The sequence below is a fragment of the Taudactylus pleione genome, unplaced genomic scaffold (genome assembly GCF_031769625.1).
Source record: "Taudactylus pleione unplaced genomic scaffold, aTauple2 ptg000317l, whole genome shotgun sequence".
Classification (NCBI taxonomy): Eukaryota; Metazoa; Chordata; class Amphibia; order Anura; family Myobatrachidae; genus Taudactylus; species Taudactylus pleione.
In genome coordinates, this window is record NW_028284718.1 from 3,119,233 (window position 1) to 3,142,312 (window position 23,080).

General features: G+C 39.2%; 1 protein-coding gene across 1 annotated transcript; it reads left to right on the top strand.

Moving 5' to 3' along the window:
- The first annotated feature begins 850 nt into the window (after positions 1-850).
- SACK1C (scaffolding CK1 anchoring protein C) lies at positions 851-23,080 on the top strand. Its single transcript, XM_088442786.1, has 4 exons — positions 851-1,450; positions 12,949-13,116; positions 19,497-19,621; positions 22,258-23,080. The coding sequence occupies exons 1-4, from the start codon at positions 944-946 to the stop codon at positions 23,051-23,053; spliced, it is 1,596 nt and encodes a 531-aa protein (XP_088298912.1). The 5' UTR covers positions 851-943; the 3' UTR covers positions 23,054-23,080.

Consider the following 23,080-nt stretch of genomic DNA (forward strand, 5'->3'; position numbering starts at 1 on the left):
AATGAATAACATTCCTTCGTGTAACTGACACTTTGGGGTCAAAACAATTAGCCATGAAGGGTGCAAGTTGCCGTTGCCATAGCGTTAAAATGCTGGCAACTGCACCTTGTCTCGCACCCTTCATGGCTGCCTCGGAGCCCGAATTTGCACAATTTTTCTCGGACCCCTAAGCGCGAGTTCATGTTGCCATCAAGTGCGGCTGTTGCCACGATGACTCGCATCCGCGAGATCATCGCAGACAATTGGATTGAGCCATTTGTGTCATTAAAAATAAATATTCCAAAAACTATTACATTAACATTCTATTTTTCCTTGAATAATAATAATAATAATAATAATAATAATAATAATAATAAACTATTCAACCAATACATAAGAATGTACACAGGCAACTTTGACAGTTGTAATAGAGACTCCCTTTGAGCTGAGGGCAATTCTGCATATAAACATAATTTCTGTTTATTTAGAAAGATAACAGAAGTTTTATTTTCCATATTAATAAATATCTGTCTTGCCATTTAGACATGCTGTTAGACAAAGAAAAACACCCAATAATTCAGCTTTGAATTGTATAATAAAATAACAATGTGTTGTCAGCAAGGCTTATCTGCTGCTTGCTGGAACAAGTTGGTCAGTATAGCTTGGCAGGTTTAAAAAAACTAAACAAACAGGTACAGTAACTGGAAGGGGGAGGGGCAACATTTGGCCGCAAGATCACAAAGTTAAGTTTAAACTAGAGAATTTGTAGAAGTATGAGGAAACTCAATGGACACTGATAGGAGAGATTATGCGGGTACACAGTGGAACTGAAATTCTTTGGCAGTGACATATATACTGCAGATGATATTGACAGCAGGAGCTCAAACACTTGCAGGAAACTTAGGAAGACGAACACTGGAACTTTGAACATTTGTTAAGGAAGTCGCTGGGTAATCTTCCCGTGATGCACAACCCAGAAGCACGAAGAGCTGTCAGGACAGTCGGTCAACTTAAAAGCAGAGTGGAAGAGCTTAAGAACCCCTGGCGACAAAGTTCTCCCCTGGTGCTGAATTACAATGAGTCTGCACGCCTGGCCACAGATGCTCTGGTGGAACATGGGGAAAAGGCATATTTACAAGCTCTGAGCGAGGAAAAAGAGCTGCCCTTTCTGTCCAGTCTGGACACTGACTATATATGCAGAAGTGCCAATATTAAGAGTAAAGCTGAAGATGCATTGTCAGATTGTGATGGTGCGAACACCGGAGTCTCAGAGAACTGCCCCTCTGAGCTGACATCTGGCACTTACTTTCCTATGATGTCTGATATCGATGCACCCATTCTGGAGCTGGGATGGCCCGAAATACCTCAGCTCACCCGAAGCAAAGGGACAGAAGTGCAAGTTATGTTTCAAAGACACCGAAACAACAGCATCAAAGATCTTATTAGATCTCTTATCAATAAGGCGAAATCAGTAAGTGTATTATTGAAAAGATGCAAATATGTTCCAGAGAGGGTGTATGTGAACATATATGTATATACATATATATATATATATATATATATGTGTGTATATATATATATATATATATATATATAGACCTACTGTATATATAGTAGTTTATATAAATTGATGTTAATTGCTTAATTGCATAACAACTGTAAACTGTTACTACTTTCCATCCAATATTTTACATTATCTATCTATCTATCTATCTATCTATCTATCTATCTATCTATCTATCTATCTATTGGTTAGTCTTAAAACTGGATGCATGAAATCCAAATATTGTATAGGCTACATTTCAATTAGTTCAGATGCATGTAGCAAAATAATAATTATTGACTTATTTTTCATCCAAGGTGAAAAGCAGCACAGACAGCTCTTGGGTTAGAGCTGTGTAGTCAGCAATTTTATTTAATCCTACTTGACACACGTTTCTGTAAAACCACAAACCAACTGATTAGGTTAATATATTAACCAGCCAGCACCCCACCTTTTATCTCTCTTAAACCAGATCCCTGCAACAGCAATCCTGAAAATTACTTTGAATAAACTTTGTTGGACAGTTGACGCTATCCATAGTTGCCTGGCTCATCTATGATTTGGATAATGACAGTTCTGCATATTTCTGACAATACTTGTGATATTTGTGTATCTGTATGCACAATGCAAGTGTTGCCTGGGTACAACAGTCTTAAAACAAACACAGTTTAAATGTAGGTAAGGATAATGGTAGCTCTATATTCAATAATATGAGTATTCTGGTAACATCAAAACAATACTCATAACTGCAGCAAGACTATTTGTTTTTATTAATTCAATTACATTACATTAAAAACATAACTAGAGCCCTGTCTATAGCAACAAAAGTAACAACTCCTAGAAAAGTGTCAACAAGAAGTCTGATATCAGTGCAGTCCCAGTGGATGTTATTAGTATTTGCACATAACACTGTACATATATTGTGTGCTGCTAGGCAAAATGTTCCTTTGTACAGCCTTGTTCCAGTGGTATAGTTATTTAGCAGAGGGTGGAAGTTTGCATTTATGCAAATTGAAGAAAACAGAGCCAGGAGAAGGAAACTATAATTAACACAGCTAAGCCTAGTTTTTAGATAATAATAAGGTATTATTTGAAATCTCTCTATATAAAAGTCCAACCAAATAACCAATATACATTGAATACTTTCATCTAAAGCTAGCTGCCTCCAGTATCACATGAGATAATTATATAATTATACATAATAGAAAAAATAATTAAGGTTTAAAAAAACAAAAACAAAAGTAGAAGAGGGTGTCAACTTTTATATGGAGCAATAAAGCTGGAGAGCCATTACTATGTATTTGTCTGTGCATGTTCTATTCACATACTGTAGATCGTTTTGTATATTGACGTTTGTACACCATGGCTTTGGGGGTCATATGAGCTTGAATTGCTTTTAGTAGTGATAGATCCCTATATTAACCCCTTTAAAGCGAGGATTGCACATTACTTTTCAAAAGTTGGCAAAACAGAGGTGAAAAAGAAAATCTAATTTTTCAGACATCTACTAAAAAAAAGTTTGGAGAATATTTACATAACATTTTCTGATAAGAAAGATGTCATGCCATATTTATGTTATTCTTACTAGGGGGCACCACTGCTTGACATAGGGTTTCCCCTCTTGCAAACAAAGATACCCCTGTTTCTGTAGGTGCCATGATGGGGGAGATTGATGCTCTTTAACAGCTTCCTCCCATCCCTGGGCTCTATCTGTAATTTACCTCTAATATTTATGGGGGTTGGGTACGGGATGCTGTCGCTCGGGATGTAGGCTGTCAAAATCAGATTTCTTGATTCATATATAAAGCAAAGCATCAGCTGAGCAGACATGAGCAGAGATGTAGAAACTACTCCACAGAATATTTGCTTCATCCAGTTAGAAGTGGATAGGATAGATAGTGCTGTTAATCATCATTATCACATATCATTGCCCAAGCCCTCCAGACATACTTGTTGACATTTAAATTGTTCCCTCCAAGAGATCAGGAGTAGAGATCCAGGTGGGATGTATGGGTGGTGTAGCACTAGGAATCGTGTCATCGCAGCCTCACCCCTCCCTGCGATTTGTGCCAAAAAGGAACAGAGGGCAGGGACATGATGACCCAATTCACTGCAAATCACACAAAGTCCTCAGACCACCCACTCCATTGAGGAAGTGAGTGTGATCTGGGAGTTCTCTTTGAAATTCCTGAGTATGTTTAACATTCCCAGGGGGTATGCAAGTATAACTCCAGTTCAGTACCAATTTTATTAATTTAAATGTTGGGTACAGTTCTTAAACTTATCACAAACAAGCCAATCCTATCACTGGAGCAATTGACCACCCAGTGTAATAACATTGTTCGTGAGATCAGAGGATGATCACAGAGTGACAGTGGTCTTCAGTTGGCTGTATTGTTTCAAGTAATCATCCAATCAATTTTGGTCAGGTCATTTTTGGGTATGTACTGTACATAATTTTGGCTGCAGGCATTTGGATCAGTTTGCCAGTATCACTGCTTGTGTCACCAGTACTAGTGTTTGTTCTTATGAATTATGCTGCCATAAAGTGGCATGTCCATATCAGTGAAAGGGTTAAACAATTGGGCACTAACAGCACCATTAAACATGCCTACATCACATGTTGCATTGTACATATCAATGTATCTCCTAATCACAAAGGTTCCCTATCATTGTGCTGCAATGTTGGTTACTTTTCAAGTTATGCATTACAAATTAATGTAATCATTTATTAAATTAAAAATTGTATGTTCGGAGAGGAACATTTGGATTCTCCACATTTTATCATAATCTGGATTGTGTTTTCAGAAAGCATGTGGTTTTCTTATTATTCAGTTTCAAATATGAAGGACACAATAGTCCTACCCATATGATACTTTGTATAAAGACTTTGGTTATAAGTGAGAGTCATAACATGTGACCAATAACAACATTTGTCCGGAAGCAAGGTACTGGTATCACTTTGCGGGAAATGAGCAAGGTGTGGGCAGTGCCACGTGAATTTTGGTTGTTGGTATTTTTTATGATACTGCTGCTAAAGCAGCATGTCACTGATGCTATATTTATTCATCTACACCCTGTATACCAGGGTGAGGTTATTTCCTTTTGTCCCAATCATTTGGTACAAAAATAGTTTTTGGCACATCATTTACAGTACTTCCTACAATTATGTTCATATATATGCTATCAACCATAAAATGTTTTTCTTGTTTGATGTAGGGAGTGCTCTCTGCAGAATGTAGGAGTATTTACCGGAAGCATAAAAATAACTTGAAAAGCAAAGTATGCTTTAAATGCACAACAGGACAGTTGTCCTGCACTGATGTGCATTGTTTTCTACTTTCAGAGTGTTTAACGCATGAGTATCATTTGTGAGATTATTCAGTATTTGTTTTATGTTCACTAAATAAATGTGTCGACCCCTGCTCACATGATAGGTGGTGTAGGTGCATTTCTCCTTGTAAACCACTCCAGCTATGCCCCCACAGTATTATATTTACTTACGTCACTCTGTGTTGCTCTCTCAAGTGCTTACACTGTGCAAACAAATACATTACAGTTTCAGTAAAGTATTTAACTGAAATTAACTCCTTGATTTCACGCAAGTCCACCTTAATAGGTAAAGGCACAGAAATGCACAACTTTTTGTGCACAATACACAAACTAAAACTGTAAAAGTCCAACTTTTTATGAAATTTTTTACAGCGCTCAGAGAGAGCACGTCTAGAAATACACTTGTTAACCAAAGATCTAAGCTTTTAAGTAGACTTAATGGAAAAGCGCAACTGTAGGCATACTGAGCACCTGTAAGAAAGAGCTCCCATGCACTGTGCGCTAATTAAAATGCTACAATGCCTGAGCTTGTTTCCATATAACAGAGAGACTGCAAGTTTTGCCCCAAGAACTCATTACAATAATTTAGCTCCACAAGATGAAATCACATTACTTTGCTGCTCCGCAAAGTGACAAAAACACTCCACCCAACTCTCTGTGCAAAGGCAAAGAATACAAAATATAACAAATTGGCTGCGCAGTCTAGTCGATAAATAGAGAGAAACATGGGGACCAGATGCTGCGCACAACCTATTTCCTGAACTCTGTATAATCTAAATATATTCTAAAGTAGTAGAACCCAAAATGATGAGAGGGTACCAACTAAGAAACAAATGTTGCTTTTACTGATAAAAGTTTCACAATAATAGTCACTACAATTGAAATGCAATATAATATGGTGCCTGTAAACCATTGGTTATACACCAACAGAATAAACAAACAAATAAACACAATGGACAATGCTGCAATATGTCAAAATTATCAGAAGGAAAAGTAAACAAATATAAACAAAAATAAACAAAATATAGACAAATGTAGACAAAATATAAATAGCAAATGTGCCGATCTATTTGTGAATAGGCACTGGTACTGGTCTCAACCTTAGATGCCGCCAACTGAATAGTCAATATGATAGAGATGGTTAAAGTATAGTGTTTAGTCAGGGAGATCTAGCGGCGTCCCGCTAGCTCCAAAGGGGTACCTCGGTGGTATGCTGTAAGTCCTGTGGATGTCTGTACGTTGCCCAGGTTATTCTCCGTGTAGTGTGGGGGAGGCTGGCTGTGGCGAGCGCCGGGGATCACTCTGCGTCACGGGCGCCCTGAGTGCCGAGATCACGGACACTGTCCCTGTCGCCAGGGGGCAGGTCCGTACGCGTGCACCAGGTGCCGGACAGGGGAGAGGGGTGCCTACGGTCCTGGCTTGCGCAAGCCGGGGGCCGCGGACGACTCTGCACCAGAGGATACTTACCCGGATGCCAAGCTGCCGGTCCCGGCAGTCTTCTTCGTCGGCGGTGATGACGCGCTTCTGTTGCTCGCTAGTAGATTCAAGTTCCGGTAGTGGTAAGCTGAAACAGTTGGACGGCAAATGTGGTACTGGAGACGCTGTTAGATAGGGAATGCAGTGTTCCCTCCAACGCGTTTCGACCTGTCAGGTTTTCTTCTAGTCGATAAATAACTTGAGTTTTGTCCTTAACTGGAACCTATCACTACCCGGACATTTTTTACCGAATCCCCGCTGTCACTGACTGTGACTGCTAGAGCGACATACATATCCCAGGCACTTCAATACCAGCAACGGTACACTTTCAGCTGGTTACCCGGTCTATGGATAAGGGACGGATCTTTTGATCCAGGCACGATCTTCCACTGCTCTAACTGCAGAGTTCACGGACGGCACACCAACACCGACCGTGGTGCACCCGGTAAAACCTACTCGAGAGGGAGAATTGGATCCCAGCTGGATTTCTTAATAGTCTATACTGACCAGTGACGTTCACCTCTCGCAGACACTGGGGATATAATATATACTCTATATATCCCAGCCGCTGTCGCGTATATTACAGTGCCTCAAAGACTGAAGATAGGTTAGATACCTGTTTCAATATTGTCATCATACAGCCGTATATTGGGATTTATTCTTACCGCTCCATTACTTCTATGTAAGCAGTCCGATATCAGTGTAATTTACATTGTGACTCACGGCACCCACTCAAGAAGATAACCTTATATATTCATTTTGCCACCAATAAGGGAATAATAGTGATATCGTTCCGGGACTACAACCATTTAGCTATACAGCTAATTTGAACATTTTCATAACACCCATTCCTTAGTTTTTCTTTTTTCTGTGTGTTTATTTTTTATTTTAGACTGTAAATTTTTATATTGTATAGCAGAACAGCCCACATTGCTGTGGTAGACTGCTTGATATGGGGTTAATTGATTATGTACTGTGATCTTTCTTTTGAGAGATATTAATAAATGTTTTTTATTGTTATTTATCGACTAGACTGCGCAGCCAATTTGATATATATTGTTTTTTGGAGAAATTGCACAAACTTCCTTGATTGGCAGCTGCACTCTGGTCTAATCATTTATTTAATATTCCAGCAGTGGTGAGCGCCATTGCCAGTAACATATATCTTTTGCAAAGAATACAAAGGCTGAAATGTAATTTCCTCCATTTTTGCAAAAATAGTTTTTCTGACAAGTTGCAATATAGGCTAAATCAGCATGACAGAGGTTCACCTACAAGAGATACAGTAATATATAGCATATCAAACTTATGGTGCGTACACACGGTCAGATATAACAGGACGATATAAACAATAACGATATCGATCATATCGTTATCGTTCATGTCGTCCTGTTTTTGGGCCCTTCCAACCCCCAACCGATGGTTGATGCGCGGGCACGGTTGGTCAATATCGATATCGACCATCGCTTGTGCATGCAGGTTAGCTTGGTTAATATAGGGACCCACGATCAATGATCGTGGGTCGTTATAGTCGTTTGGGGGTTGGTGCATGTGATGGATATTCAATATCGAACATCCAGCACATGCAGGACGATCAGACAACGATATCTGATCATTGCCTGATCGCTCAGTGTGTACGGAGCTTTAAAAATAAATCCTGTCCTGGGCTACACAAAAGAATGATGTGCTGGTGACCTTTTGATAATGCTGCTCCTGCTCCAGTAGTAATGCTCCTTCAATCCCAGTCCGCTTAGTGTTTCAATATTTTCAATATCTTTATCAAAAGCCGTTCCTTTTATATTTATATTATATTACAGTTATATTTAGGTAACCTTGAATTTGAATCAAACTAGAAAGCGCCAACAGAGTAAATATATATTCTTTCAATATTTTTTTATGTTCGGGGTGTATGATGCTGTTTTTTTTTTTAATTCTGCGGCTGCAGTGGAAGGTGCACTAAAGTTCTTACTTTAATATTTGTAACAAAGTAATAAGAATAATCGTGCCCCCTTAATAAATATATTTTATTGTTGCCAAATGTGTAAAAAAAAAAATTAGTGCCTATGAAAAGAAAAAAATATAAATTCTCTCCAGCTTTCAAAATATACAGTAAAATGAAGAATATGATTTTGCCCACTTATTCTATATTAATTATAGTGCTGACATTTTTGTAAATGGCCTGTTTTTTTTTGCAGATATTAAAAACAAAATGCCACCATAAAAAAAGTTCTTACCTTCTTGCTTGTACCCTCATTCCTGTCTTGATCTGATGTAATCCAATCAGAATTGGAAAAAACACTGATGTCACAGCTGCGACATTGCTCAGAAGAGCCACGGCAAGCAATGATTTTAAAATAAAAAATAAAATACAATAGCTGTATCTTATCTTCACGACGCTTTTATTACATTTTGGCCAAAAAGTTTATGTAAAATTATTAGAAAATTATTGGAAAATGTAGAGACAATGCAATGTAATTGTATAATTACTATAGATGTTGAAATGTTATCAGACACTACCTTGCACAAAAAGTTAAAAGATACATAAACATTTATCTTATTTAACAGGTTCCAAAAAGACTAAATTAAATGTAAAACAAACATAAGCATTATTTGGAAGTCTCAGTCTATTAGCTTTGGTAGCTCATGTGGGGAGAGCCCAGATAAGGCCACGTGAATTTACTATAACTTACTGTAATGACAGGTTTATGTGACTCACTTACGATTTATTATTTAGGCTGAAACCATGACTTTCCCAGCTGACTTCTGAATCATGTTTACATACACACATACAGATTTGTGAGGCCAGTTTCTGCCTCAGGTGACCTGATTAGGATTGACAAATATTAGCCTTTGTTTGTATTCATCCAAGTCAAGAAGACATCTATCACAACAGCTGACCCTTTTTGCATGTTACGCAGGGCCAGTGAAAGCTTTCTTTGTGCCCTAGGCTCCATTGCTGGATTTTGTAACAAAAAATAAAAAAAACACATGCAGTAATAGACTGACAACAGACACTTTTTTGTGAAGATTTGTTTGAGTCCTAGTGTATGTACACTGAAGTGCCAAAAGTCATAGGATAGATGCCTATTATTGTGTAGGACCCCCTCTAGCCCGGTAGAGTGCAGCAAGTCAACCTGGCATCGATTCCACAAGTGGACAGAAGACCTCTGGAAAGATGTGTGTCATGGATAGCTTTCCACAGCTCCATGATATTTGTAGATACAGGATCTTAGGGGTGAATTGACCTCTCCACCATGTCCCATAAATGCTCAATTGGGTTCATGTCATAAACATGGTGGCCACACCATTCGTCGGAACTCTCCAGAATGCTCCTCGAACCAAATCTGGACATCTTGGAACTGATGACATCGTGCATTAATCTGCTGGAATATTTAATCGTTGTGGGAGTACATGAAGTCCATGAAGGGCTACAAATGGTCATTAAGCAATGCCATGTAGTGGTTACCGGTCAATGATGTGTTCAGGCAGACCAGCGGACCCAACCCATGCCAGGTGCACACACCCCACATCATTATGGAACCACCACCAGACTGCATGATGCCTTGTTGACAATTTGGGTCTATGACCTCACGGGATCTGCGCCACACCCAAACCCTACCATCAGCCCGAAACAACTGGAAATGTGACTCATTGGACCATGCCACATGTTGCCAGTCTTCCAGGTTCCAATTAGCGACGTCGCGGGCCCAGGTGAGCCACTGTGGGCCTTATTCAGCAGTGCATGTATGTGCAATGCTGAATGCAGATTGCTGATGATCGGGGATCTGCGCAGGCGCTGGACCAATACTGCGCATGTGCAGTATGGGTCTTAAGTGATCTCAAGCAAAGCGGCAGCTGACTGTCAGTGATTGACAGTCTGCTTACGCTTGTGGGCTGGGAGGGGAGGACGTGTCACCCCCATTGGGGGGGGAGGGAAGAGGCAAGGATCTCAGTCAGCTGACAGAGAATTCCTGGTCTCTTTGTTGTATCTCTGGCGGCTGGCTTACGTGACCCCAGCCGATGGTATTACAGATTATCCAATGCTGTGTCCTTAGACACAAGTGTGACTCCTCCTGCTGCATTACCATATTACAGCTATTGCAGCTGCTAACATGTTAGTAGCTGTGGTAGCTACTGCGTCCTCTGCTGAATCACCCCGTCCCCGATATTGTAGTGTTAACAGGGGGCACTCTGGTGGGTATTCTGCTCCCATATCCCATGGAAGCTAAAGAACGCTGCAGTGACCTGCAGCTACCTCCTGCATTGAATGTGGATGTGATTGGAGACAGTGTCTATTGTCTGTTACCACGGACAATTCTGGCCAGATGCAGCTGGTAACGATCATTAAGTACGCTCAACAAACAGATATATGTGCAACTCAGCATCATGCCGAATTTTTGCCTTTTGCAAAAAGAGAAAATAAAATAAATGACAGCATGAATATCTCCATGCTGTGAAGGGCACCTTATATAGTGCATTACACATAAACAAATAAAAATTACAGATGTGCGGTTTGGTTTTACTCGGACTTACTTGGATATGTTTGGATCTCAAATACGGCATCATATTGGCTATCCAGCTGGCACGTGTTTTGGATAGCCAATAATAGAAATCCGAACTAATACGAATTTATGATAAGAACCGAATAAAACCGTACCCGCACATGTCTAATACAAATAAGCCTTTTTGGAGATCTATCCAGTGCTCGATGTGGGAATTTGGAAATGGGGGTATGGAAATTTGATCAGAACCACCGGGGGTCGGGGGCCATCTCAGGCCCCCAGTAGCTTTAATGGTTTTGATAATATGAGATTAATTCCCAGGTCCCTGGCAAGTACAGGTCAGTTGCTTAAGAGTCTTCCTTACCTATATGTGGTTTCTTGAAGAAATTGTTTCTCCCTGGGCAGATGGTGACATCAGTTAGTATTCACTATTCACATAGAAGATCACATGTTCCGGAAGATGCCTGTTTGCGTAGTAATATGTCATCATCATATAGCAGCAGTTAATCCATATAATTCATAGTAACAGAAGTTTTGGTGCAGGGCAAAATGTGAATGTCCCCCCAATTCTCTTCAGCCTCATCCCCCATTGTGTCTCCAGCCCCCTTCTGTGTCTACAACCCCTACCCCAGTGTCTCTCCAGCTCCAGTTAACCTCCTTCTGTCTCTCCAGCAAAGCCCCCCGGTATCACTCCAGCTAACCAGTGTCTCTCCAGCTCCCTTATGTCTCTACAGCAATGCCCCCAAGTGTCTCACCAGCTCCAGCCAGCCTCCCTTCTGTCTTGCCAGACCCCCAGTCTTTCTAGCTTCAGCCTACTTCTGTCTTCTCAGGTGCAGTCCCCCAGTGTCTCTCCAGCTGCAGCCCCTCGGTGTCTCTCCAGCTCCCTTATTTCTCTTCAGCAAAACCACCCCCCAATGTCTGTCCAACTCTAGCAAGCCCCCTTCTGTCTCTCCATATCCCTAGTGTATTTTCAGCTGCAGACCCCACTGTGTCTCCAGACCCCCACTGTCTCTCCAGTACCCCGCATCCAAACAAGAGACACTTACCTTCACTGTGTCTTCTGGCTGCTCCTCATCCTCTCCAGACCATGGCTCCTCTCCTCATCAGTGTGGCATCATGACATTATGTGCACTACACTGCAATAAACAAAAAAAACTTTATTGCACTGGCCACTGAATCCTCTGCTGCAGCGGCCTCAAACTCTCAGACCTTCGAGTACATACTTGTGCCCTGCTAATCACTGCAGTGGAGCAGGCAGTGGTGCCTTAAAGTAGAGGCTGGAAGTGATGATATGTCATCCCGCTGTATACTGCCCCACTTTAAGCACTGGATATATCTGTATGTGCTGGTCCAATCAGGTCATTGGTCCTTTTGGCATTAGCCAGAAGTGCCAGATGGCCAGTCTGGCCATCTGGCAATTGGTCATATCACAATGGAGCTATCAGAGACCTTCATGAAAATTCATGTACTTCATTATAAAATGCATATCATTGTGCAATATGCCCGTACAGAATATCAGAAATGGGTAGAGTCGACTCAGATTCTTGGTTAAGTCTAGATTTGGACAAATGACTTGGTACTCACTGGAAACTTCTAACCAGATACCTGTGCACTTCTAAGTGACATTTTGCTGGCCAGGATTACCCTCCTTTATTGTTACCCAAGGATCTGAGATCAGTAAAGTAAAGGACATTATACACTTAAAACATTCTAAACATAATAAGACGTGGATTGAAATCTACCACAACAATGTGTACCCACACTAACAATTTATTTAAATAACAATGTAACAAAGAAATTACCTATCTGTGACATTTACCTACATGGTTCAAATAATGCTAGTTGGGACTTGGCTATATGTTGCTCTACTTAAAAACACCTATGGGGTTCTGAGCCAAAATAATACACAGAAACAGGGAGAGAACTTTCTAAATATAAATAATGATAATAATAATACAAAATACAAACAAATAAACAGATAGGAATTATAATAACAATATAAAATTGTCACCAATGACATGACCTGTAGGTATTACTCTTTAGAGAGACTGTTGATAACCAGAATACTTCCCTTGGTACATCAATAATAATGTGATTATTTTCTCCAATAACTAGGTCATTGCAGTGGTCATGGATCTTTTCACAGATGTGGACCTCTTATGTGATCTCATAGAAGCGGCAAGCAAAAGGAGAGTCCCTGTTTATCTCTTGCTTGATGAGAAAAATCTGATATACTTTATAGAAATGTTCGAGAAGTTGGGATTTAACAAAATTCAAATTCCTGTAAGTTTCAATTAAATTGTAATGACCATGTGTGCTAAGGAACAAGTGAAAAATCTATTATTTTGTACAATGTAAGGTGTTTGCTTTTATTTAAGACTAGAGATGCACAATATACATATTTTTAGCATTCAAAGTAAATTCTTCTAGAAACATTCTGTCAAACACTGAGCCAAACAGGATTAGGTCATTCACAGTAAAGCAAAAATAATCATACAAACCAGAGATCAGAACCAATGACACAGGTTACAAAGCAATATCATTAGCCAATACTATAGAAAGAGTAGCACAAATTAGATAGAAACTTAGGGGGTAATTTATCAAGGTCCAGATTATTATCCAGTGTTTGGATGGTTAAAACCCAAATTGCTGGTTATGTGCTATGATTTGAAACCCTTAAATCACATGCGGTTGATGGCAAATCACTACCATGCTAGGTTGGGGAGGCCAAACGTATGGCCAGACCACTGCTAAGTTGCATTGGCACCTTCCTAGAATGCTAGGTTGGTGGTGTGACCCTATAGTTTTTTAAAAACCAATGTGTGCACCTTTATAGAATAAAAATAAATATTAACACAGCTTTACTGTACTTGGCCTCCCCTATTCCTCCTTTCCACAAGCATTTGCAACTCAGGGACATGTATAGTTTAGGCTTATAATGGGCCTTATGTCCAACTCTAAATGAGCTCCATGGCTTCTAGAACTGAACACACTAAGTGAGATTCTCCATTGCTTTGCTATATTACCTGGCAACCTTTAAGTCACCTGAAATAGTCTCCTAGTGCAGTTTTCTTTGACATGTTTGTGCCATTAACATTATATTTTGATTTTAGATTTTTGAGACCCAACTGCATGACAGTGAACATTTTTGTCAATGAACTGTAGTTGACACCTTGTGGACCATTTGTTTAAATTACCTTCTAGGTATACTGCAAAATGTCATATTTTCACTACAATACCACTAGCAGTCTTACCAACCAAAATGTATACCAAAAATGTATATTATTTTGCTGCCCTCTACGAGTGAGACTCATAGCGCACATATAACTTCAGATGGTGGGGGAGTCCCACTCGCCCCTACGCTGAAAGCCCCCATAATAAATAAATAAATAAATCTTACATTGCTCATCACTACTGATAATTGGTAGGGAGTTAGAGTCATCTGTGCAGGGCATTATTGTAGTTTGATGTTGTCCCTTCCTAAGAAAAGCAAAACATTTTAAGTAACACACAAGAAATGGGGGGGGGGAGGGCGGGGCGTGATAGTCTCCTTTCTCCCCCATCATAGCAGCTAGAGAGAAGGGGCACCCTTACTTGAAAAGAGGGGCGTACCATCCGTCAAGATGTGTGTACCCATATAAAGTATTACTTGGCGTTCAGTGTGGTCACACACAATATCCCCTATGCTACAGGAAAGGAATTTTAGAAAAAAATATATAGAAAAATTAAAACACTCTACCTAGCTTCTATGATGGTGTTACTAAGTCAGGCAGTAAAGCTCACCATTCACTAAAGTTCTTAAACATATTATTTTACATTGATCTATAAATATTTTTAATTAGGATGTAAAATGTGCCATAATTGGTATGGCTTCTCGACATTCCAGAATGTCAGCAAGTAGAAGGGGGACAGTGGTATTTCAAACCCGTCATGGTGAAGCATCATGTTTAAAGTTGTAAAATTGAGACGGTAACAATGGTTTACATCCCTGCATTAGCACGTCGGCATATCGGGTTCGATAAAGCGCTGTCCCCTTCTGCTTGTTGCAGTTCTGAATGTCTAGAAAATAACTACATCCCTTCCCAGAACCATAGTATGTCCTAGCTGGAAAGAATTGTCCACATTTTTCTTCAAATGGTCACTTGCAGCTTTTACCTGCTCTATAAGAATAACAGTGAGTTGCTGCACTCAGAGGGTGGAGACATGTTATACATTCTTTCATTGTTGGAACTTAATGCAAAAATTACAGCTGAAAAAGAAAGTGGTGTCATATAAAGAGAAAAAAAAACAGTTTTGCAGAATTCACAAACATACGAATGTAAAGGTAAAAGTGGTGAAATATTTTATTAGTAGCAAACGCACCAAAATGTTTTATCACGTTATTGGAGACAGCTGTCATCTCCAACAGCTTCACAATGGAAAGCTCAGAATACATTAGAGTAGTCCTCAATGGCAAAAGCAGTCAACAGGTACTCTAAAAAGTACAATATTAACACCATTTGACTTCAGGCTTTGTATAACTGAGCTGGTTAATAATACCTCTGAAACAACTTATCTAAATCTGCCCATCATACTTTCTTTTAACCCTTTATAGAGGTAGTTACCATATTTGGAACAATGCTATTTTCTGTCTTGCATCACTCTGAAATTAGGTCATCCCCTGTACCCTTTCTTTCTTCTTCAATTATATTTAGTCCTTTGTCTAGTATTCTCCCATGTCCACTCTGTATTGCTTTAATAATATTGATGTTGTCTGCCTATGGATGGCTGATTGAAGGTGTGACTTCGGCTAGCATGTCACAGTAATCATATATTGAGGCAGAAGGAGTTGTGAGCTGCACAGCACTTGTATATGCACTGAAAGCTGTCTACTCCTTTCATTGGATATTCAGGGACTTTTATTTAACATTATTTCTTAAGGAGGTGCTTCTCTCAGTCCTGTAATTGTACACGTCATAAGACAGAGAAGGAAAGCAGCTCTGAGTATGTACTACAGAAAGTACTGTAAGGTAGTCAAATTAATACTTTGCTTTGAATTGATTTTTTTTATATAATAATGCACAATAAATCATTTAAAATAAGAAAAACATAAAAAGAAAGATGTGAAAATAAAAAATAAAAATAAGTGTGTGTTTTCTTTTAAACACTTTGTGAAATACAATTTAAAGTTATTCTAGGTATAAGGGGTATAGGGTATTCTTTATGAGGAGATCTCTGTGCAGTGATTCATCCTCCTAAAATGTAAAACCCTATCACCTAAATATCACAGAATGTAATGTACACCCAGGTATTATCATATATTATCTCTTGATTTTACAAGTAGAAACCTGCTGAATGAAATATAGCAGGAGATTATTCCAAGAAGTAGAGTCTATAAAGCTAAATTACTCTTTATTACTCTCCTTATTGAATTAGACAAAGGGATTGATGTATCAATAAGTGAAAAGAGTGGAGAAGTGGACCACTGGAGAAGGTGCCCATAGCAATCAATCTACCTATACATTTATAGACCGTACTAAATGCTACCTCAGAGATGATTGGTTGCTATGGGCAACTTCTCCATTGGTTCACTTCGCTCTTTCCACTGCTCGATACATCAACCTATTAATGTTACTTTTTATGATAGAAAGTCAGCCATAGTGTTACTAATGCTGGTCATAGATTGGGGCAGATGTATCAAGGATATTTTCATGTAAATATTGTGATAAATAGCACTGTATGCATGATTTTCACAATATGCATTAAAAGTTTAACACCTTAATTATCTGAAATATTCTCGATGAAAACTTTTTAACTTCAAAATATCGACAAACATTGTAGTTGTTATCGAAAAGTGAAATCTTTTCGAACCTATCAAGCACGGAAAAGGCTTTTCATATTCGAATATGATTGATTTAGTTTTGCTAGGTAGATTTTCATGAAAATGCACAATGCATATTTTCTCATCCTTCCCCTGAATATCTGATGCGCCTCATCTCCCGGCACAGGGAGCATACCTTGGCGGCACCAGAAGATTTGACTACCCATTTTAACATGATCCTTTGATATCTTTTATTTATTTGTCATATTCATGTTTGCAAAGCATATTAAAATATTATTTGCATTATTGTATTATTATTATAATTATTATTTAATGTATATTATTTAAAAGTTGTGTATGTCAGTGTTATGTCAGTGTTTTCACTGCAGCATTTTTAACACTGTATACATAGTATGCGAGTAGACCAAGATACGCCAAGATACCCAAGGCACCGCCTTTGTAAAGCTGAGAGCGAATGATGAAAATTGGCATACGCACAGTTTAAAGTTGCCGGAACACGCACTTTTAAAATTTGAATTCACTTTGATCAATTCCGGTGAAAAATTCCGGAGGTAGGCTGCCGGCTGGGATAATTGCCGCTTTTCTGGGCGGCTGTCAGCTCCATCCGATTTTCGGGAGCCTCTCTGCCGTTCTGGAAGAGTAGGTAAGTATGCCTGTATTATCGTAATGATTACATGAAAAATGCGATTAATAATACATCTGCCCCACTGTGAGATAAAACTCACCATCAGACAGACCAATTATCTGACATTGTCTTACACTGCCATATAATTGGTCTCTCTGTCTGATGGTGAATAAAGCACACTGTCAGATCCAAACACCAATTAGTTATTTCATCTGTTGAGCATACTGAAAGTTTTCTCATGTCCGACAGAATGATAATTGGTGCTCAGTCGCGACCATACACTGTGCATTTATTGGCCCAACCAGCTGATAATTGGCTGACCGACTTATAACTCAAGTCAACAATTTGACAACGCAAAAGAATTAGAGTGATTTTGACTAAATCTTACATGTGAACATGAATTTGGCAATAAATATGTTCATAACACTTCATGTTTTTATGTTTTAGTTTTGTGCTCTTTGTTTTAATTTTTTTTCATTATTTTACCAATGCAAATTAACTGAATGGCTTAAAGCATTTGATAACAAAAAGCATGTTTAATACACACATATATAAATAATAAAAAAAGGTGGGTGGATAATTTCAGAGATGTGTCTTCACAAATTTAGCCTCAATACGCCTTGTGGCGCGAGATGCCTGGCTCGAGTGGGCCACCAAGTCCCGTGCAACTCTGCTAGCGCCGGGCGTCTTTTGACAAAAATGCATCTTAGTCGCAATGCGATGTACTGGGATGCACCAGGAGTGTTCATTAATTTGATATAAGACACTTGTATATCTGTATACGAAGGACAACAAAACTTTGCATGGAAGCAAGCCGCAGCTGCTGCATCACAGATTCATGGACTCAGTGTTGCATATCAAATGAATCAGTGCTGTCTCCTGGTGCATAGTAGTCACATCGCATTGCACATAAGATGCACTTTGAAAAAAAAAACCACAAAAAATATGCCCATCACTAGCAGAGTAGCACGGAACCTGGTGCGCCGAGAGGGGCTGTTTGGGTTTGGCGCAATTGCAGTAATGCTGCATGAGGGCACATTTTGCGCTTATGAGTAGTGTGGTCCTCCCATGAAAAACCAACAATAATCACCCATGGTACAGGATGTCGGCATTCGGGATCCCGGCATTCAAAATCCCGACGCCGGCATCCCGACAGGGTTAGGATACTGAAAACTGTCAGTCGGTATGCAAATCCTCCCCCTCTCCCTACCTCTAACCCTAACCCTTCCTCTGCGGTGTCTAAACTTCTCCTCCCCCCTAGTGTCTAAACCTAACTATCCCCCTTAGTGCTAAATACTTGTGTCTTTAGCAAGGAAATTCCATTGGAGCAACCTGGGAACTTTTTTTTTTTTTTTACAACTAGTCATTTTCAGGGGGCAATTAGAGGGCCGCAATCTGCGGGCTCCTTGCATCAAACCCAATACTATCTGACCAATGATTGGTCCAACTCTGTTGAGAATCCAGCCGTTTTGTAATGCTACACAACTGTATTGTCTTGATAAATTATGTTACTATAGTATAGAAAAATTGTGGCTAGATCACTTGATTTAATTCAGCTTATAGGAGATATTATACATTTTTTACATATTTGTTATTGGTTATGAATACATTATAGGACAAAATTTATGCAGTATACAACAATGCTTCCATCATGGGCAACATGTTTTATGCAGTATACAAACTTCCATCATGGATAACATTATTCACAATGGTTAGCATTGCATCACAACATTCAGGCCATGGGTTTAGTTCCTACCAGAGCCTTATATGTGTAGAGTTGTATGTCCTCACTATGTTTATGTAGATTTGCTCCAAGCTCTCCTGTTTCCTTCCATAGTCCAAAAAGAAAATGGTAAGGTTAATAGCTGCTGACAAAATGGGCCCCAATGTGTGTGTGTTTGTGTGTTTGAGGTTGAGGATTTTGACTGTAAGTTCCAACAGGGCAGGGACTGTTGTGAATAATAATTATAAATATATTAACATATTCCCTGTAAAGTGTTGCATAATATGGTGGTGCTATTTATGTAAATAATATTTATTCAGCTATAATAACATAGCAGGTTTTTTGTTGTTCCATTGACAATATCTCAAGTACTTACTATCATCAAGAGAAATGTAGATACAATACTTGCCTGACTCCTTAGAAGTAGAAAACTGTCTTTACCTAAAGCCAGAGAATAATAAACTCAGTTCTGCAATGTTTGTGTTTCATTGTAGAATATAAAGATCCGTACTGTAACAGGAGACACATACTGTACAAAGTTTGGGAAGAAATTTTCTGGACAGTCTCTAGAGAGGTTTCTGCTAATTGACTGTGAACATGTCATTGCTGGGTCCTACAGGTAATGTAACATAACATTTGTACACAGTAGATATATACCTTCTGCATATAGGGAAAATATGAGTAAACAGATAGTAGATGATAGTAGAAAAAACGTAGTCATTTTACCGCTCATAAGATGGTCAGGCACTATTACTGGACCAAAAGGGATCCATATGCAGCATGTTTGGGGAATGCCTCATAGATCAGCTATTGTAGAGATTTCCTTTTTGTACTATTTACAGGAGTAATATATACCCTCACAAACTTACTGCTTGTATAAACTATGCCACACACAATCTGCTCATATCCAGGGCTATGATGAGTCCTTTGTTTCCCAAGACAGTCCCCATTTTTGCATATTAAATCTTGAACTTACTTATTTATCTTTTATTTAATTTCTTGATTTCAAGTAAGGTGAGCATGTTGTGTGTGTGTTGGAGAGTAGTAGTGGAGAAACATTCTTTTCACTGTTTTACTTTATTTGTGACCTAAAAGGAAGTATAAGGTGGATTTTATGACAGTAACAAACTTCAGGTAATATGTTTTTATTGCACAATTATGGTAGCCATGACTACTGATATACAAGTTATTGATTAAATGACCTCTATAGAAATCTGCAAAACATTTTCCTAAACTAATAATGTGGGTTAGTGAAGGTTGATTCGAAACAATTTAAAGTCGATCAGAATCAATCAACATCATTGTTGTGTTTCTGGGGCTAAATCACACATTTACTAATCTTTAGAAAAACCAAATCAAAATTTGTCTGTACGTAAATGTGTGATTTAGTCCCAGAAACCCAACATTGATGTTGATCGATTTTGATCGATTTTAAAATTATTAAATTCTACCGTTAGTAAATATACCTCTAAATGTAAAACATATCAGTTGAACCTTGATACATGAAATTAGTTATGATAAAAAGGCTACAACAATTCTTACAAATGTTAGCAAAACTACCAATAGAGAAATTTAATTTTTAAGCTTAAAATGCTGCAAACATCCTGACAATATAAATTAATAAATTAAATCATTCAAATAAAATAGCCATTTAATTTTACATTGATCGAGATTAAGTTGTTATCCATTAGCCAGTGTCATTGTGACTCACAACCAATTGGAGGCTGCCATTTATGCCACTAAACGCTTCCTTAAGTAATATTGGGCCTGATTCAGAGCCGGACGCAATTAGCGCTCGCTCGTCCTGAAAATAGGGGTGGCTATTCAAATGAACTGTTCGCTGTATGCGGTCTGTTCACACCTCTAGGTCTGAACGAGCGAACAAAACTTGCGGACGTTTTTTGGGAAACTACGCCCCCTGGCCGCTCGCATCCTACGTCATGTCCGCTATTTATTAGATTAATCGAGTACAATCGAACAGGGTATGAACTGCTCGCTATTCTTATGGTCGGTTTTTGTTACCACAATTTTGCGAGCAGTTCTGGCTATAAAATAACCCAGTGACGTGGTTAATGACGCTGCTGTTTTAATTATGTACACCAATAAAACGCCCGTTTTGACCTTTAAGCACGCCTGCGTTCTGATTTCCACTCCCCGTTTTCAAGCACCTTCCCCTGTTACCACCCACATACGCCTCATTCTGTCACTCAAATTATCAGGCATTCGCTATTTTGCGAGCACATGAATTTCGACCGCACTGACTGGTTCGCGCATGCGTAAAACGATCCGTACGCATGCATAGTTGGCCAAACATCGCTCGGAGCGAACGAGCTGCCGCTTACGAGTGGCTCTGAATCAGGCCCCTTGATCATAAAACACCACTTAGCTTTTATTGCTGACATTTGCTTGAGCTGAAAAGTGTCGGTAGAACCAGGAATACATGCTCTGCCCTGAGACTTGGATCTTCAGTGTGATACCTGATAAACAGATCAGTGCAATTTGATCTTACAAATGGTGGCCAAATTGCTCTCATATCTGTTTTTTCTTCAATCGTGTTGAACAGCTAGATTGTCATCAGGGATGGACTGAAGCTGCTGATCAGCCCTGGCAGTCTTCCTGTGCGTGCCCCCGTAAAAGGGGCGTGGTCTCACCACAAAAGGAGCCTGGTATCGTGGCATGCCCCCATCTTTTAGTATCCCGGGAGCCGGAGCTGCTCGGTGAGGGTTTAACATCGGACTGGCTCTTCTGTCTTTTGCTAAAAGTGCCAGATGGGCAGTCCGGCCCTGATTGCCGTATAAGTAGACGGCTTTAAGCACACTTTGAAATCTCTCATATTCAACTTGCAGAAAGTAGATTTCTAATTTTTCGTAGTATTTAAATACTTGACAGTTCCAAAGTCCAATGGTGCCTTAAAAAGCATTATGAGGGTCTTTCAAAATAGATCATATACAGTACATGATGATGTCAAGACTTGTAACCTGGATCCTAAGCACTGTTCTTTTATGATGGTTGCTCTGGAAGTTAACATTTTAAATGCTTAATCTACTGATTTATCCTCAATGTACTGTTGCATTGATAATCTGCTGCTCAGTACAACCTTGCTCAACAGTTTATCTTCTACAAAATGTAGATTTTAGCTCTATTGCTTTTAGATCACTTAGTTTAGAGTGAACAATTGTCATAGGCACTTAAATTGATGTTTATTTAATGAGTTCATGCAACTGTAAATCTTTGTTGACCCTTCTTCCCATTCAGCTTCAACTGGCTTTCAGGTCATGTCCACAGCAATTTGGTGACCTACTTCACGGGGAACATAGTGGAAGAGTTTGATAGAGAATTCCGCTGTTTGTATGCAGATTCACTTGAAATTGACTACTTCTCTAGACTAGAAAATGAAAACAGTAAGCCTTTTGGTTCTACTCCCACCAGGAACAGATGGACAGCAAAAAAATCGGTGCCCAAACCTCCACCAGTCATTGAACATTCTATTCTGTCTGACAGTAACTCTAGTTCTGATAGTCAAACAAGTGAGAAGACCCCTCCCTTTGTTAATAACCAGGCAGTTACTGTGATCCGTGAAGATAAGCCAGTGATCTCAATGTATCTCAGAAGAAACCCACCTGACGGACATGAAGAGAGAAGTAAACCAAACATGGAAATGCTTAATGACCAGAGGCGTCAGTCAAACCCTCACACGGACCTAAATAACCTTACAGCTATGCAGAAACATGCGCTATCAAAATCCACACCTAATCTGATTGACACACCATCTCCTCTGAGAGCCAAGTTTGAACAAATACAGAACAAATTTCTTCAACCGCAAAACAAATTGTCTCCAAGAATGAAGAGTGATGCAGCACTAAATAAAGTTTCTAACTATGATGGCAGTTCCACAAATAAGAATGTCCCTTTAGCTGATGTTAAAAGGGAGGATGTCAGCAAAGATTTTAAAAGAATGACTCTTGGACATAGTAAACTAGAACTTATCACAAAAGATCATAAGAAATTGCTAGAGACTAAGGTCTACAGTCGCTTTCAGGGAATTCCTTAGCTTTCGTGTCATTGCCAGAACTTGCAA